This window comes from Oncorhynchus gorbuscha, linkage group LG01 (genome assembly GCF_021184085.1).
Source record: "Oncorhynchus gorbuscha isolate QuinsamMale2020 ecotype Even-year linkage group LG01, OgorEven_v1.0, whole genome shotgun sequence".
Lineage (NCBI taxonomy): Eukaryota > Metazoa > Chordata > Actinopteri > Salmoniformes > Salmonidae > Oncorhynchus > Oncorhynchus gorbuscha.
In genome coordinates, this window is record NC_060173.1 from 109,568,166 (window position 1) to 109,586,126 (window position 17,961).

At 40.8% G+C, this 17,961-nt stretch overlaps 1 protein-coding gene across 2 annotated transcripts in view; it reads left to right on the top strand.

The window, feature by feature from the left end:
• Positions 1 to 17,961, top strand: part of LOC124039427 (contactin-associated protein-like 5) — a 132,778-nt gene that overhangs the window by 40,405 nt on the left and 74,412 nt on the right. For both annotated transcript variants that reach the window (XM_046359429.1, XM_046366951.1), the window contains exons 2-3: positions 8,914 to 9,024; positions 13,304 to 13,497. In XM_046359429.1, the coding sequence (XP_046215385.1) occupies positions 8,914 to 9,024; positions 13,304 to 13,497 (305 nt within the window). The remainder of the gene's footprint in view (positions 1 to 8,913; positions 9,025 to 13,303; positions 13,498 to 17,961) is intronic.

The following is a 17,961-nucleotide window of genomic DNA, read 5'->3' on the forward strand; positions in this document are numbered from 1 at the left end:
CTTCACGGTGGGAACCACACATGTGAAGATCCTCCTTTCACCTACTCTGCGTCTCACAAAGACACGGCAGTTGGAACAAAAAATCTAAATGTTGGACTTATCAGACCAAAGGACAGATTTCCATCAGTCTAATGTTCATTGCTTGTGTTTCTTGACCCAATCAAGTCTTTCCTTATTGGTGTCCTTTAGTAGTGGTTTCTTTGCAGCAATTTGATCATGAAGGACTGATTCACACAGTCTCCTCGGAAGAGTTGATGTTGAGATGTTACTTGAACTCCATTCCTTTGGTTTGCACTTTCTGAGGCTGGTAACTCTAATAAACTTATCCTCTGCAGCAGAGTTAACTCTGGGTCTTCCTTTCCTGTGGCGGTCCTCATGACAGACAGTTTTATCATGAACTTAAAAACCTTTAGAAGTTCTTGAAATGTTCTGGATTGACTGACCTTCATGTCTTAAATGAATGATGGAGTGTCATTTCTCTTTGCTTATTTCAGCTGTTTTTACCATAATATGGACTTGGTCTTTTACCAAATAGTGCTATCTTCTGTATGCCATCCCTACCTTGTCACAACCCAACTGATTGGCTCAAACGCATTAAGAAGGAAAGAAATTCCACAAATGAACTTTTAACAAGGCACATCTGTTAATTGAAATGCATTTCAGGTGACTACCTCATGAAGCTGGTTGAGAGAATGCCAAGAGTGTTCAAAGCTGTCATCAAGGCAAAGGCTGGCTACTTTGAAGAAGCTGTTTTGCTTAAGAAATGTTTCCATATGTGTTGTTTCATAGTTTTGATGTCTTCCACATTATTCTACAATTTAGAAAATAGTAAAAATAAAGAAAAACTCTTGAATGAGTAGATGTGTCCAATCTTTTGACTGGTACTATATGTTAAAATGGAAAAGGGAACATTTGACTGTATTAAAATGGAATTTGGTTTCATGACATGCAGCAACAGTGGCCTGGGTTGACCAAGAATTTCCTTGAGTAAATATTGATATTATATTATCTTTTTGTTTTTATTTCTCAAGACCATTGACTCCTGTGAGATTGGTAGACTCAGAGGCAGCTGCCACCATGAGCTGCTGAGAGCTTAGTGGAAATGTGTTTGCAATTACATGCAAATTCCCCAGAAAGGCCAGGAAACGTCAAACATTACAGTAGTTAATGTCATAAGCTATATCAGCTTTTCATCTGTGCGGCAAAGTAATATGCTAAGACAGAGAACTGAAAGTAAAACATGTTTTTTCATTACACAACACAGAAGAACCAGTTTTCCACAGAATACAGTATATTCAGAGTCAGTTTAGTTTTTCCACAGAATACAGTATATTCAGAGTCAGTTTAGTTTTTCCACAGAATACAGTATATTCAGAGTCAGTTTAGTTTTTCCACAGAATACAGTATATTCGGATTCAGTTGAGTTATTCTACAGAATACAGTATATTCAGAGTCAGTTTAGTTATTCTACAGAATACAGTATATTCTGATTCAGTTGAGTTTTTCTACAGAATACAGTATATTCAGAGTCAGTTTAGTTATTCTACAGAATACTGAATATTCTGGTTCAGTTGAGTTTTTAAATTCAAAATATGCAGTGGAAACCTGTGTTTCCTCTCTGCTCAGAATGGGCTGAGACCTTGAGAGAGAAGTGCCTGGCTGACAGTGCCAGAATAGGCCCTCGTTTTAAAGATAGCCGATGATCCACCGCGTGTCAGAGCCTGTAAAGCCATGCTGCGCAGCTTGCCCTCAGTGTTATTGAGTCCACAGGCAGTTCTCTCGCTGTCTCGTACTGACATGGATGGGGCTTTCATAACTCACGATTGTATTCCAAGTTGTGGAATGTTTTTTGTTTTTCATTACTACAATATTTACATGCCAATTCAATCATCTAATATTCTACACATTACCTGTCAAAGTGCAGAGGAGAGGTGCACAAGATATATTTGGGCCATTTATACCCTGTGTGGCTAAAGGCTGTTGCCATGGAGATGACATTGACCTCTGTTATTATGGCTGTAGAACCACAGTTTTATGTTGTATAGGTGTTTATGCTCCCATGAAGTACCTTACGATATTGCATCTGATAGAAATGTCTGCACTGAAGGTCACGGTTGAGAGAAGAGGGTTGTAGATCTTCTTTAGACCTATCCTCAACTGAAACCAGTCATGTCATGTTTTCTCATAGATCCTCAACAAAAATTGGACAATGGACTAGCAACTATCGCCAGGTAGCTGGTACACAACAGCGTTTAAGGAGTTGTATGTGATGTGAATTTAAATGGAATGGAAATCTGATTAATTGACATGTAAGATACAATAATGTTTTTGACAATGTAAGGGGGAGGTAATGCATGAATTACATTTCAGATAAATGGCAGTTTGGCATATGCCACAGACATAGCAGGTGGCCCTGATTTGATTACTATGCATGACTAAGCCTCATACCTCAGAAGTGGAAACAATTGATCACTTGTATTATCACATTAAACATGAGAGAGATAGAGGGAGAAATAAAGCTAGAGAAAGAGAGAGTAAGAGAGAGAGTGAAGGAAAGCAAGAGAAAGAGAGAGAGTAAAAAAGAGTGTGAAGGAAATCTAGAGAAAGAGAGAGAGTGTGAAGGAAAGCTAGAGAAAGAGAGAGAGAGAGAGAGAGAGAGGGGGGGGGGAGATAAGGGGAGAGAGGGAGAGAGAAAGTGCTTATATAATCAAGATATGACAATTTACTGTGTAATATTAAAACCTGTTTGGGATAGGGGGCAGCATTTTCATTTTTGGATGAAAAGTGTGCCCAGAGTAAACTGCCTCCTACTCATTCCCAGATGCTAATATATGCATATTATTAGTGTATTGGATAGAAAACCCTCTGATGTTTCTAAAACTGTTTGAATGATGTCTGTGAGTATAATATAACTCATATGGCAGGCGAAAACCTGAGACAAATCCAACCAGGAAGTGGGAAATCTGAGGTTTGTAGTTTTTCAAAGCTTGGCCTATCGAATACACAGTGTCTATGGGGTCATTTTTCACTTCCTAAGGCTTCCACTAGATGTCAACCGTCTTTAGAAACTTGTTTGAGGCTTCTACTGTAAAGGAGGGGCTCATAAGTGCTCTTTGAGTGAGTGGTCTGGCAGAGTGCCACAAACTCTGTGGTAGCTCTCGTTCCATGGCTTTTCTACAGACAAAGGAATTCTCCGGTTGTAACATTATTGAAGATTTATGTTAAATACATCCTAAAGATTGATTCTATACATCGTTTGAAATGTTTCTACGGTCTGTAACGGAACTTTTGGACTGTGTCTGGACGTTGTGCTCGCGCCTCATGAAGATGGATTACTGGACTGAATGCGCTAACAACAAGGAGGAATTTGGACATAAATTATGAACTTTTATTGTGGAACTGGGAATCCTGGGAGTGCATTCTGATGAAAATCATCAAAGTTAAGTGAATATTTAGAATGCTATTTCTGACTAATGTTGACTCCAACATGGCGGATATTTATTTGGCTGATTTTGTCGTCTGAGCGCCGTACTCAAATTATTGCATGGTGTGCTTTTTCCGTAAAGTTTTTAAAAAAAATCTGACACAGCAGTTGCATTAAGGAGAAGTCTATTTTAATTCTGTGAATAACACTTGTATCTTTTATCATTGTTTATTATGAGTATTTCTGTGAATTGATGTGGCTCTCTGCAAAATCACTGGATGTTTTGGAAGCAAAAACCTTACTGAACGTAAAGCGCCAATGTAATCTGAGAATTTTGGATATAAATATGCACTTTATTGAACAAAACATACATGTATTGTGTAACATGATGTCCTATGAGTGTCATCTGATGAAGATCATCAAAGGTTAGTGATTAATTTTATCGATATTTCTGCTTTTTGTGACTCCTATCTTTGGCTGGAAAAATGGCTGTGTGTGTTTTTGTGACTTGGCTCTGACTTAACATAATCATATGTTGTGCTTTCACTGTAAAGCCTTTTTAAAATTGGACACGATGGGTAGATAACAAGAAGTTTATCTTTCATTTGGTGTATTGCACTTGTTAATGTGTGAAAGTTACATATTCAAAAAAATATTTTTGAATTTCCCACGCTGCCTTTTGAGCGGAATGTTGTCGGAATATTGTCGAGGGGTGCCACTAGCGGAACCCCTAGCCATAAGAATTAAGCAGATCAATAAGAGGAGTCAATTGGATTGCACTCAAGGCTCTCCTTGCTTTCAAAGACTGTGTAGTCCAATACGGTTGACAACAACCTTGAGGCTCATTGCAGATGTGACTGCCACAAAGGACAGTGTGTGGGCAGCTAAAGGACATGGTAGGCAAACTGCTTGAGGTCTTTTAACAAAGAGAACCAGAAGGTGACCAATGCAGAGAAGGCAAAGGACACCTACCTCATTTTTGCTTCTTGCTTAGATTGTTACAATTTGATTTTAAAAATTGTGCTGCAAATAACACCACAAAATCTGTGATGTGTGAATTTCTAAATGTTTTGTTCTCCAATCCATAGCGGTTAAGGCTTGGGGATATCCCAGTGATTCTACAGTATACCCTGTATGTTTCTGAGCAGATTGGAGCCTCGCTGCTGTCCTTTCCTTTAGGTACTTAGAGCCCTAATTGGGTATCATATCATTCCCTGGCCACTACAGCCTCACAGCTTAGAACCACAGAATCACATCTTCCAACCATTCTTCCTCTTGTTTTTTAACAGAATGTAAAAGGCTACTCTGTCTGTCTCTGACGTATCTTAGCGGAAACTAATCACACTGAGAGTTAACCAGAGGGGCCTCCACACCATGCCGGACCCTTCTCCACCCTGCATCCTGTATGTCCCGTACCCCTCTCCACCCTGCATCCTGCACCCTGTCGGACCCCTCTCCACCCTGCATGCTGCCAGACCCCTCTCCATCCTGCCCCCTGCATGCTCCAGGACCCCTCTCCACCCTGCATCCTTCACTCTGCAGGACCCCTCTCCACCCTGCATCTGACACTCTCAAGGACCGCCCTCTCTTCTTCCTGCTGTCACTCTCGCATCTCTTTCTCTCTCATGATGTTGTTGGAAATCAATTCATAAAACCTGGAGCCATCTTTTTTGATGTGTGTCTTTTTGAGCAGACTCGTGAAAAGGTTAATTAGCTGAATAATCAGCTTAGCTACCGCTTGGCAACTAAAACCGCAGGCCCCTGGAGAGTGTATAGAGTAGACACAGTCTTCCTCTGCATTCCTCTGAGGGGAGGAGGTAGGGGGAGGGGGTCAGTGACAGGTCCCAAACTGCAATCTGAGGGCAAAGCCTCATCCAGCTGACGAGGGAAAAAGCTGTCCCCAGCAATCACAGAGGAGAGAAGATGAGAGGAAATATGCTCTAATGAGAAAGAGAGAGAGAGAGAGAGAGAGAGTTGAGCTGGGGGCGGGCAAGTGTTCAGAGAGGAGAGGAGTAAGAGAGAAATGCAAGGAAATAGAAGAGGGAGCCAGAGAGAATACAGGACTATGAAAAGGAGATATATACCACATCCTTCTCTGTGGAGCTGAGTCTCATGCTGGCATTCTCTCCAGTCTGTAAACAAACTGTTCTCAGCATCGCTATGGTGAGTGGCAATAAGGTGCAGTGGAAAACAGCAGGTCTCAGCAGGTCAATGAGGTACTACTGAATCAATAATGTAATGTACTAATTGGCCTCCGGGAAAGAGAGAAAGTCTTAAGAGGTGTCAAACTTATTCCATGGAGGGCCTAGTGTGTTTGGGTTTTTCCTTTTTTCCTTTAAATTAAGACCATGACAACCAGGTGAGGGGAGTCATTTTACTAATTAGTGACCTTAATTCAACAATCAAGTACAAGGGAGGAGGGAAGATCCAGAGACACTCGGTCCTCTGTGGAATGAATTGGACAGATGTGGTCTAAGAGATAGACATACTGTGGATTCGGAAAGTATTCAGATCCCTTGACTATTTCATCATTTTGTTACATTACAGCCTTGTTCTAAAATGGATTGAATTATGTTTTTCCACTCATCAATCTACATACAATATCCCATAATGACAAAGCAAAAACAGGTTTTTAGAAATTATTGCAAATGTATTAAACATTTCAAATATGAAATACATTTTTATGAAACATAAAAAATATGAAATATCACAATTACATAAGTATTCATACCCTTTAATCAGTATTTTGTTGAAGCAACTTTGGCAGCGATAAAGGCCTTGAGTCTTCTTGTGTATGACACTACAAGCTTGGCACACCTGTATTTGGGGAATTTCTCCCATTCTTTGCAGATCCTCTCAAGCTCTGTCATTGGATGGGGAGCCTTGAGGCTTGTCCTGAAGCCACTCCTGCGTTGTCTTGGCTGTGTGCTTTCGGTCGTTGTCCTGTTGGAAGGTGAACCTTCACCCCAGTCTGAGGTCCTGAGTGCTCTGCAGCAGGTTTTCATCAAGGCTCTCTGTACATTTCTCCATTCATCTTTCCTTCGATCCTCACGAGCCGCTCAGTCCCTGCCACTGAAAAACATCCCCACATCATGATGCTGTCACCACCATGCTTTACCGTAGGGATGGTGCCAGGTTTCCTCCAGATGTGACGCTTGGCATTTCAGCTTCCGTCTGGGCACCTTACCATGAAGGCCTGATTAAAAGGTTCTCCCATCTCCATAGAGGGACTCTGGAGCTCTGTCAGAGTGACCATCGGGTTCATTGTCACCTCCGTGACCAATACCCTTCTCCCCGATGGGTGCCTTTACAAATTATGTCAAGACAATTGAATTTACAACAGGTGGACACTAATGAAGTTGTAGAAACATCTCAAGGATGATCGATGGAAACAGAATTCACCTGAGCTCAATTTCGAATCTCATAGTAAAGGGTCTGAATACTTATGTAAATAAGGTATTTCAGTTTTTTATTTTTAAACCATTTGCAAAAAATTGTAAAAACCTTTTTTGCTACTTCATTACGGTTGTATTGTGTGTAGATTGATGACTGCCATTTTTATTTAAGCAATTTTATAATAAGGCTGTAACGTAACAAAATGTGGAAAAGGGGAATATTTTCCAAATGCACTGTAAAAATAGAGGGAACATAAGAATGTGAGAAGAGAGGAGTGATATGTGCTCGTTATGTGATATAAAAGCCAGGCAGCATCGTAATCCAATATGGTGCTGATGCTCTTTGAAGCCACAATTGAAAACAGGAAACACTAATGGATTGTCTCTTGGGTTTTCTTGACACTGTTCTAAACAGATTAAAAAATGTCAATTGTTATTGTTAGAGGAAGGACAAGCAGACACAATAAGAAAAAGTGCTTTTGATCTTTTATGTGAACAAGGAGGCGATTTCTTGATGATTTCCTCTAAACTGAAAATGACTTCATCCCAACAATGAGAGATTAAAGAGGCTTGTACCCACTTGGACCAGGACAGATAACTTCAAACAAGTTCTAGGCCGCGGTTCCCCAACTGGTGCCCTGTGGTGCGAATTTGGACCCTGTGTGGTTTTATTTGCCCCCTTTCCACGTTTTCTGAGCAACAAAATAACTAAAAAAATATATATATATTTTTTTTTGTTTATTTTAGTTGCTGGACATAAAAGACTGTAACAACACTAGGAAATCAATTCCATGTGATTTTATTTTTGGAAATGTGTTCCCACGCATAATATAGAGACACGTGATCGTAAGCAAGGTTTGAAATTATTATGTTTTAGTCAAAGATTATATCTGTTTGAGCTTACATTACATTCCAGTCCCCCGACCATCCACTCAAGAACAAATGGGCCCGCTGTTGAACAAATGGGCCCACCGTTGAACAAATGGACCCGCTGTTGAACAAATGGGCCCACTGTTGAACAAATGGGCAGCCGTTGAACAAATGGGCAGCTGTTGAACAAATGGGCAGCCGTTGAACAAATGGGCAACTGTTGAACAAATGGGCAGCTGTTGAACAAATGGGCCGCTGTTGAACAAATGGGCAGCTGTTGAACAAATGGGCAGCCGTTGAACAAATGGGCAGCTGTTGAACAAATGGGCAGCTGTTGAACAAATGGGCCGCTGTTGAACAAATGGGCAGCTGTTGAACAAATGGGCCGCTGTTAAACAAATGGGCAGCTGTTGAACAAATGGGCAGCTGTTGAACAAATGGGCCGCTGTTGAACAAATGGGCAGCCGTTGATGATCCCTGTTCCAGGCGGTTTGTTGTCGGTCATTTGAAGGCCTCTGTACTTTCTGCATACCTCATCGTCAAACTGTCCACATTCTCTAGAGACAAACGTAAACAAAATGGTGCACATTGCTAGATGAAGAGGGCTAGCTTCAGAATGTTGGAAACCATGTATTATCCACTATGAATCAATGATATATGACACGACTGATCATTTATAATGAGAATAATTGTATTTCCCATCATTATTGTATCAAGGACTATAACAACAATGGGTAAATTAACTTTCACTGTGGTGCTCCATCACAAATGCCAAAATATTTGACTCATTTATGAGACATGTAATTAGTTAAGTCTCCCAGTCCACAAAGAATGGTAAAGCTTGGTAAACGAAGAGACAAAGTTAGGAGAACTCATATTTCATCAGCCTGTGCAAGACTTTGAAATGAAGCATTAGGTATAACCCTTCTCAGAACCGTTTGTCTTTCCCATATTTTGTGTCTAATGCCATCAGAGTTTAATGAGTTGGTTGTCACGTTTGTCTGCACATACAATACACTGTCATTTGGCAGATACTGGAGCCAGTGAACCTCACTTGAATGTCGTCAATCATTCAATGAAGACAGTACAATACATGCTCAAGGAGATCACAGGAAATAGGATCATTTCAATGTTATAAAATGTATGTGGAAAGCATATTTGCTACAGTTTTCAGACTACTTTATGATCTTACTGACCTGAGTGTTCTGGATTTGGTCTTTTTAGATAACTGTGATGGCCCTTTGGTATCAAATCTTCTTCAGGCCTCCTTTGAGAGGTCCTCGCAGTCCTCCATCAGTAACGCTCCACACTTCGCCAAGCTCAACAGACGAGATGGTGAGTAAAGACTAAGACCATGCTCAACAGACGAGATGGTGAGTAAAGAGTAAGACCAAGCTCAACAGACAAGATGGTGAGTATAGACTAAGACCAAGCTCAACAGACGAGATGGTGAGTAAAGACTAAGACCATGCTCAACAGACGAGATGGTGAGTAAAGACTAAGACCATGCTCAACAGACGAGATGGTGAGTAAAGACTAAGACCATGCTCAACAGACGAGATGGTGAGTAAAGACTAAGACCATGCTCAACAGACGAGATGGTGAGTAAAGACTAAGACCATGCTCAACAGACGAGATGGTGAGTAAAGACTTAAGACCATGCTCAACAGACGAGATGGTGAGTAAAGACTAAGACCATGCTCAACACTGAGTAGACATATCAGTAATAATGATCCTGATGATGCCTACTTCCCATGAACATCACGTGCCGAGTATGTTTGTTTAACATTTCATTTCCACATGTAGCTTAATTAATAAACATAAATTATCAGAGTATAGCTATAAATTATTTGATCAATGGATTGTAAACAACAATTTCTTGTCATCTAATTCTATGGTTGTGAGCAGTTAGATTAATTGCCAGCTGTTTCATTTAGAGTCAGCTACCTGCGTCTGATCACTAAACATCAGTGGCTCTCACTCGTGTAAATTAAAACGTGTCAAAGTATTGATCAACTCAAAGGCCAACCTAATTGTCCCATGTAATCCATACTCCTCAGTCTGGTTCGTAGTCAATGTGGCAACAACGTAGAGTTGCTGGAATTGTACATTCATGCCTGCCTTCTAAACTGCTCTTCACTGTATGGCCTTTAACATACTTATAAAAATATAACAACCACAGACCTTCCAGGATAGCAGATATGCACACATATTTTTCACACCCTGTCCATCAAACGCTGACTGTACCCTGGGTTATTTTTAGCCACGGCCAACCCCCCTACGTGTGTCTGTAACAACCATAAACGATGCTTCCTCTGTTGCTCAGACTCTGGTTTGATATGCTGCACTCATCTGCTCCCATGGTGGTGTGTACCAGCCTTCAGCAGCTGAGTAATGAACCTTTCTGCCCGAGCTAACCTGTCTTCTTCCGCTCAACGACTGAGTAGCTGTGGGGATTAAACTCATCTTTAAAAAAACACACCATACTTTACAATATTTCCACCCCCTGTGGAATCTTAGGCACTGAACTCATAACAGTGCTATATATGATGGAGATGGACTGGGCAATGTGTTTCCCTCAGTAAATCTTGAAATTAAATTAGAAATTCAATGGACAGACACACAAACAAAATAGTGGGGGGTTTCTATCACCAAAATACATTAGATCTACTTCTCACCTAACGCTTCGACAAGCTTCCCATATACTGGAAATGCATAGCTTAAATGGAGAGTTTTTTTTCTTAATCATTCTCTGCTAGCGTGTCTGTTTCTCTGTTAGTTTATCTGGGAGGTTTGCAAGCTAATGGTTATCAAGACTGTTCATATTTTAGAGTAACGACAAGGCGTGTAACAGAATGCTGAATACCAATATCAGGCTAGGTTCAAAGCCTATTGTTAGTTGTTTTGGTTTCATGTTTACCTCTGATTTCCAAGGAAGACCTACAGTATTGAAGCCATTAATGGTTCACGGCCAGAAAGACAAACTCGAATTAGTTCAGATCCGGCTGGAAGGATCAGTCTAGCGCACTACCAAGACTGATACGTAAGGCATAGCCTTATACCACACTGTAACGGAAAACTGTCATTCATACACACATTTTTGGTATTATCAACAGTAAAACAATTTACTGCAGCATATTGTACATTTAAGTTAACACGTTTTTTTTAATGAACCTTTATTTAACCAGCGGAAAGCATTGAGACCAGGGTTTAGTTTCCAAAGGTTCTCTGAAAACAACATATCTAATGTGAACAACAATGATCCTTACAAAATTACAGTTAGAATTTCATATAAATTGTTAAATTCAAAAGGGCAGTAAAAACAAATACAATAAACCAAAACGCGCAGTTTCCATTGGTCACATTTGTAAACAGAGTGCTAAATTTACCTTATGAGACTTAAGAAACAAGTTTTAGAGTGACCTGTAGGTCATTCCAGGAATGAGGGGAACAGTAACTTAAGGCAGTCTTCCCTAACTCAGAGGAGACACGCGAAACCTCTAGAACCAACCAGTCTTGGGAGTCTTATAGTTACTAGATTTCCAATTTAGAAGTGATTTTGCAGAAGTGCCTAATATTTATTTCATCTTTTTCTTTTTCTTTTTTTAAACAGGAAAGACATGAGACCTAGGTCTCTTTTCCAAATTCACCCTCTATAATACAATGTAGACACATTATACAGACACTACTGCATGCATACACACACATTAAAATACAAAAACACAGTCATGGGAAGCATAAATAAAACATCACAAATCATCCTGAAAAACGGTTACGTTCCTCCACAAATAAGTCCTCAAAACAATACTTTAAAATTGCCGGAACGGCACAAGAAAATCAAGATTAAATGTATTTTGAATTGTGTTCCAGCAATACGGTGCCAAAAAGCAGATTGACCTTTAGCTTTGTGGAGACCCTAGGGACCTCAAGAGTTCAAAGCTGTGAACGGGTTAGACAACTCAGATGTCTATATAGTGTGTAACGATCCTCTTCATCTGAGGAAGAAGAGGTAGACTAAAGCGCAGCGTGGTACACGTCCATATTGCCTTTAATTAACTGAACACTATATACAAAAGAACAAGAGACTAAATGAAAACCAAAGCAGTCCCGTATGGTGCAAACACTGAAATGGAAAACAACTACCCACAACCCATAGTGGGGAAAACAGGCGGCCTAAGTATGGTTCTCAATCAGAGACAACGACAGACAGCTGTCCCTGATTGAGAACCACACCCTGGCCTAACCAAAATAGAGAATAAAAAGCCTCTCTATGGCTAGGCCGTGACATAGTGGGGCAGCAGGTAGCCTAGCGGATAGAGCGTTGGGTCAGTAACTAAACGTTTGCAAGATCAAATCCCTTGGCTGACAAGCTAAAAATCTGTGGTTCTGCCCCTGAACAAGGCAGTTAACCCGCCGTTCCTAGGCTGTCATTGTAAATAAGAATTTGTTCTTAACTGACATGCCTAGTTAAACAAAGGTAAAAAATAACAAATATTTCAACAGCAAAGTTAGATAAGATGGATGTTTATGAAGAAGGGCTTTGTCAACAAAAAAGGGAGTAATGTAGAGATCTGCGGGTGTTTAGCAAAGTCCAGTCAATGTGGTTATTTCAATTTAAATTGTATAGGGGACAGATTGGAGTGGCGGCAAGTCTTAAACCTGAAATGGTTCAACATTTTGCCATTTCCTTTTGGTCTGTTTTGCCCTATTGTCACTGCCAGTTTGGAAGCCTTTGTTAAGGCCTCTAGACGTGCAAGTGATATAATACACCAAATATTAATTAATATGCTGTAATGTGTAAACACTTTACCCAGCAGCCAATCTGCTTGCACCAAGCCCTTGTAATTACAGTAAAATACTGTGAAATACAAACCACTTCCCGCCAATGAATTTAATGTATTAATTTATTCTGATTATGGCAGCATTTCATTTTTTACAGCATAACACAGTACATTTTACAATATTGTACTGTGAGTACTTGCTTTGATACCGTATTCATATTACAGCAGGTGGTCTCTAATATTAAATACAGAATTGTACTTGTACCACTGAGCTCTCTGTAAACTACTGTTGAATTGACAGTAACCCTTTTACAGTGCACTGTCCAAATCACCTCCAATAAGGCTACATTAAATCAAATCAAATGAAATTGTATTTGCTTTTAGACAGGGTTTAGATCATTCTAACCTATAGTAGAGTACAGCCAGGGAGTCTGAATTAATTCATCCAAATGCCCAGCTGAATAATGCCTTATTATTCCTGTCTGACAAAGCAGACTCACACCTCTGTAGTCATTATCACTGCCACAGTGACCTGTCCCACTCTCTCGCACACATTCCATATTCTCTGAATCGGCTGGAGTTTTAAGGAAAATAATATTTCGCACTGGAGCTAGCTGTCTGGACTCCGCATCTGTGTGTGTGTGTGTGTGTGTGTGTGTGTGTGTGTGTGTGTGTGTGTGTGTGTGTGTGTGTGTGTGTGTGTGTGTGTGTGTGTGTGTGTGTGTGTGTGTGTGTGTGTGTGTGTGTGTGTGTTCTACTCCTGCTGTGTCACATGCTAGGTCACTTTCTACACCTTCCTGTTCTGAGCTGTTTTCTCTCTCTGGTCTCCCGAGGAGCGGGAGGCTGGTCTCCCCAGGTGACAGACAGACAGCCTTGGCTGCAGCTGGACCTCAGGGACAGGATGGAGGTCACGGCCGTCGCCACACAGGGGCGCTACGGAGGCTCAGACTGGGTCAGCGGCTACCTGCTCCTGTTCAGTGACACAGGCCGAGCCTGGAAGCAGTACCGACAGGAGGACGGGGTGGGGGTGAGTCTCCACGTTGATTATTTATTTACCGTACAAGACTCTGTTCTTTATTTTAATCCTTAAAAAAAATTCAGGCTGTTAACTTTGCCAAGCTTGTTCATTTATATGCGAGAGCTTCAATTCTATAACTGGCATTCCTCATGACAACGCTCCGAAGAGGCGTTATATCTGACGGTAACGACAGACATCCTTGGGGATATACATAGCTAGCTAGTTTGCCTTCTACCTGTCAACTCAGAGGCACATGCTGACAGAAATGTTTTTGGTTTGCTGAAGTAGATTTGAATAAGACTGAATGTATGGAAGAATGTATGGCACTTCTAAATACCACTTCTGGATAAGAAACGTGTGACTCAGCATCTGAGCTCTATATCTTCCTTCTGCCGGATAAAAGGGAGTTTTAATCCACTCTTTCAAGTCTTTACTTCTGTTTAGTATTGCCATGAGGGACAGACAAACGGTTATCAAGGTTTCTAGACTTGTTTTTGTTCCTGTGGTTTAAAATCAAAACAAAGGATGGCTTTTGCAGATGCACATACAAATCTTCAGGCAACTACAACCCCCTGGACAAACATACTGCATGTTGCAACTCTTCAGGCAACTACAACCCCCTGGACAGGCCTAAACACATGTTCCTCTATCACACCATTCCAGGTTGTGGAATAATAATGTTATTCATGTCCACACACAATTCAGATATGGTGCAGTTGGCTCCCTGTCCATTTCCCCCCACAGATGCAGTGTCATTGAAAAGTCACACTCTGGAGGAGGAAAGATTGATTTACTTATCAAGTCCCTTTTATTGCCTCATCAAAATGGATGCCATATCTCACCCTGGAGGTGTGAACTTTTCATTACTCACACTCTCAGAAACAGATGGGTGAAAGAGTTTAGCCCGACTACTCCTTTTATTTTTCCCGGTACAGTCATTCTGAGCCTACCTGATGCTCATGTAGTAGTTAAGTAGGCTAGGCCCAACCATAGGCCAACAACACTTCTGTTTCTGGTCATTGAGGTGTTGCAGGGGATGCCGCAGCAATTCCAGTGACCTTTCTATTAGGTGCTGTCACTTGTAACCAAGCAGACATAAACCTTGCACTATTGTTGTTTGTGTGAGAGGTGTAGGAGCCATTAGATTCAGAGTAGTGGACATAACTGTGCTGACAAGCCAGCTTGGGGCTCTTATGGTGCTGACATGGACACATATCACTCCACACCCATCCCACTGGGCACAAAATTGTTGAATCAATGTCATTGTTTCCCTGTCATTTCAACCAAAAAACATCTGTGATTATGTTGAATCAACGTGGAAAACTGATTCGATTTGCAAAAAGTAATTAATGTATTGTTTTTTAAAAATTCACCCAAACTTGAACCTAAATCCAATGACATGGTGAGAATTTTTGTTGATTTCACCTTGAGTTCACAACTCAACCAAATGTAAATCAAAACTAGATGTTGAACTGACCTCTGTGTCCAGTGGATAATCTATCTTCATCTCCTTGCTTTTGTCACTTAATGGCAGGTGATCCTTGATTCCTCATCGTAGAAAGATATGAGGAATCATAGTAGGGTGTTCATCAGTACACAATTATTACTGTCGCTGCATATCTTCTCCCCAAAGAAATGTATTTTAGACACTTTAATGCCTCATAAGTTGTCATCTCAATGATAGTTTTCGAGAGCATAGTGCCATAGTCGATTCTCAGATGTACTTTGCTTGGAGGGAATGTGTGTACTTTGTGTCTCATAAAAGTATTGACATTCAAAGACAGGGATAGAATGTTAAACTTGCTTTGGCCAAGAAAATTGCCACAATAATTTCACAATAGTAGCCTTGTTAATAAAATGAAAATCTTTAACTTGGAGAGTGCATCATATGTTTCTAACTCTTATTAAACAAATAGATCAAGGTAATGATTGATATTTTTGGTCAGCCATTACATACAAAGCAGCTGAAAATGAAATTGTTCTAACAAAACAAACTACATTTCTGCAAAAAAAGTTCCATCGTAATTGTTTGACGGTTATCAAATCTGTAAAATTTGCCGTACCAGGCAGTGATACAGCCTGACAGGATGCTCTCAATTGTGCATCTATAAAAGTTTTTGAGGGTTTTAGGTGCCAAGCCAAATTTCTTCAGTCTCCTGAGGTTGAAGATGCGCTGTTGCATCTTCTTCACCACACTGTCTGTGTGGGTGGACCATTTCAGTTTGTCAGTGATGTGTATGCTGAGGAACCGCAGTCGAGAAAGTTTTCCACTTTCTCCACTGCGGACCCGTCGTGGATAGGGTGATGCTCCCTCTGCTGTTTCCTGATGTCCACGATCAGCTTCTTTGTTTTGTTGACATTAGGTGAGTGTTTTTTTCCTGACACCACACTCCCAGCCCTTACCTCCTCCCTGTAGGCTGTCTCATCATTGTTGGAAATCAGGCCTACAACTGTTGTTTCATCTGCAAACTTGATTATTGAGTTGGAGGCATGCGTGGCCACACAGTCATGGGTGAACAGTGAGTACAGGAGGGGGCTGAGAACGCATCCTTGTGGGACCTCAGTGTTGAGGATCAGAGAAGTGGAGGTGTTGTTTCCTACCTTCACCACCTGGGGGTAGCCTATCAGGAAGTCCAGGACCCAGTTGCACAAGGTGGGGTTTAGACCCAGGACCTCGAGCTTGATGATGAGCTTGGAGGGTACTATGGTGTTGAATGCTGAGCTACAGTGCCTTGCGAAAGTATTCAGCCCCCTTGAACTTTGCGACCTTTTGCCACATTTCAGGCTTCAAACATAAAGATATAAAACTGTATTTTTTTGTGAAGAATCAACAACAAGTGGGACACAATCATGAAGTGGAACGACATTTATTTGATATTTCAAACTTTTTTAACAAATCAAAAACTGAATAATTGGGCTTGCAAAATTATTCAGCCTCCTTAAGTTAATACTTTGTAGCGCCACCTTTTGCTGCGATTACAGCTGTAAGTCGCTTGGGGTATGTCTCTATCAGTTTTGCACATCGAGAGACTTACATAGGTATTCCTCTTGTCCAGATGGGATAGGGCAGTGTGCAGTGTCTGTGTATCTATTGGGGCGGTAAGCAAATTTAAGTGTGTCTATGGTGTCAGGTAAGGCAGAGGTGATATGATCCTTGACTAGTTTCTCAAAGCACTTCATGATGACAGAAGTGAGTGCTCTGTGGCAATAGTCATTTAGTTCAGTTACCTTTGCTTTTGGGTAAAGGAACAATGGTGGACATCTTGAAGCATGTTAGGACAGCGGTCTGGGATAGGGAGCGATGGAATATGTTGTTAAACACTCCTGGCAACTGGTCTGCGCATGCTCTGAGAACTCAGTTAGGGATGCCGTCAGGGCCGACAGCCTTGCGAGGGTCAACACGCTTAAATGTCTTACTCATGTCAGCCACAGAGAAGGAGGCACTGTGTTAATCTATTTGACATTGAGATTAGAAATGATTCACTTTGTTTCTAAATGCTAACCTTGAAGCATAGGTCACAGGCTAATTCTGCCTACTGGGCATGTTTGAAAGGGTTAATGCGACATCAATTATATTATGTACTATAAAGTTCTAAAAGTGCTGATAACCGTAACATTTAACATTTATTTTTCATTGAACCTTTATTCCACCAGTAAATCTCATGAGGTTTCTTCTTCCGTTCTCCGAGAGACTTTGTCCTTAATAAAGAAGAGGTGAATGTCACTCTCATTCAAACCATGGTGCTGTAAAGGTTTCCGAGGTTCAACCCGCTCTTTATTCTCCATGAAAGGTGTCACTGATTCTTTTGATCTCGGCACTTTTCAGAAACTTTTATTCCCTCCTGTGAATCAGACAGGGCACATTTCTTTCTGAGAATGGTATTCATTGACATGCTGCTGGTAATTGTCACCAGGTATCCAGGATCAAAGACGCTGAGAGGCCAGAACAGCTGCAACATTGTCGTTGTTGCATACAAATGTGAAGGAAATAAAGATGTAAACAGGTTGTGCTTAGTTAAAACCTACGCTTCTTAAAAGTAATATTTTATCTCACAGTTTAGGTCACACATTTGTTTTGAACCTTTATTAACAGGTAACATATTATGTAATAGGAGATCTGTTGAGCATTCATTTACGCCTTATGAAAGGCTTCATTAAGCATTCATAAGTTATACTTGGTTTAAAGTGCGACGATAAACAGACTAACAAACCTATTAGTGCCGAGTGCTGCTCGCAGGCTCTCATTACTTCTGATTGAACACATGACCATATACATCAGAACACAAGCTCCCTCTACTTCTGTTCATCCCTTATTTCCAGCTTTCTAGTCTTCCATTACATGCAGGCTTGAGCAGCCCACGGGCCATTCAATATGTAGTCTATTACAATGTGGAAATTGGTTAGCTTAAGAGCATGGTCTAATGGTCAAAGTAGAATGTCTATGACCCCAATATGATTCACTATCTGACTTCA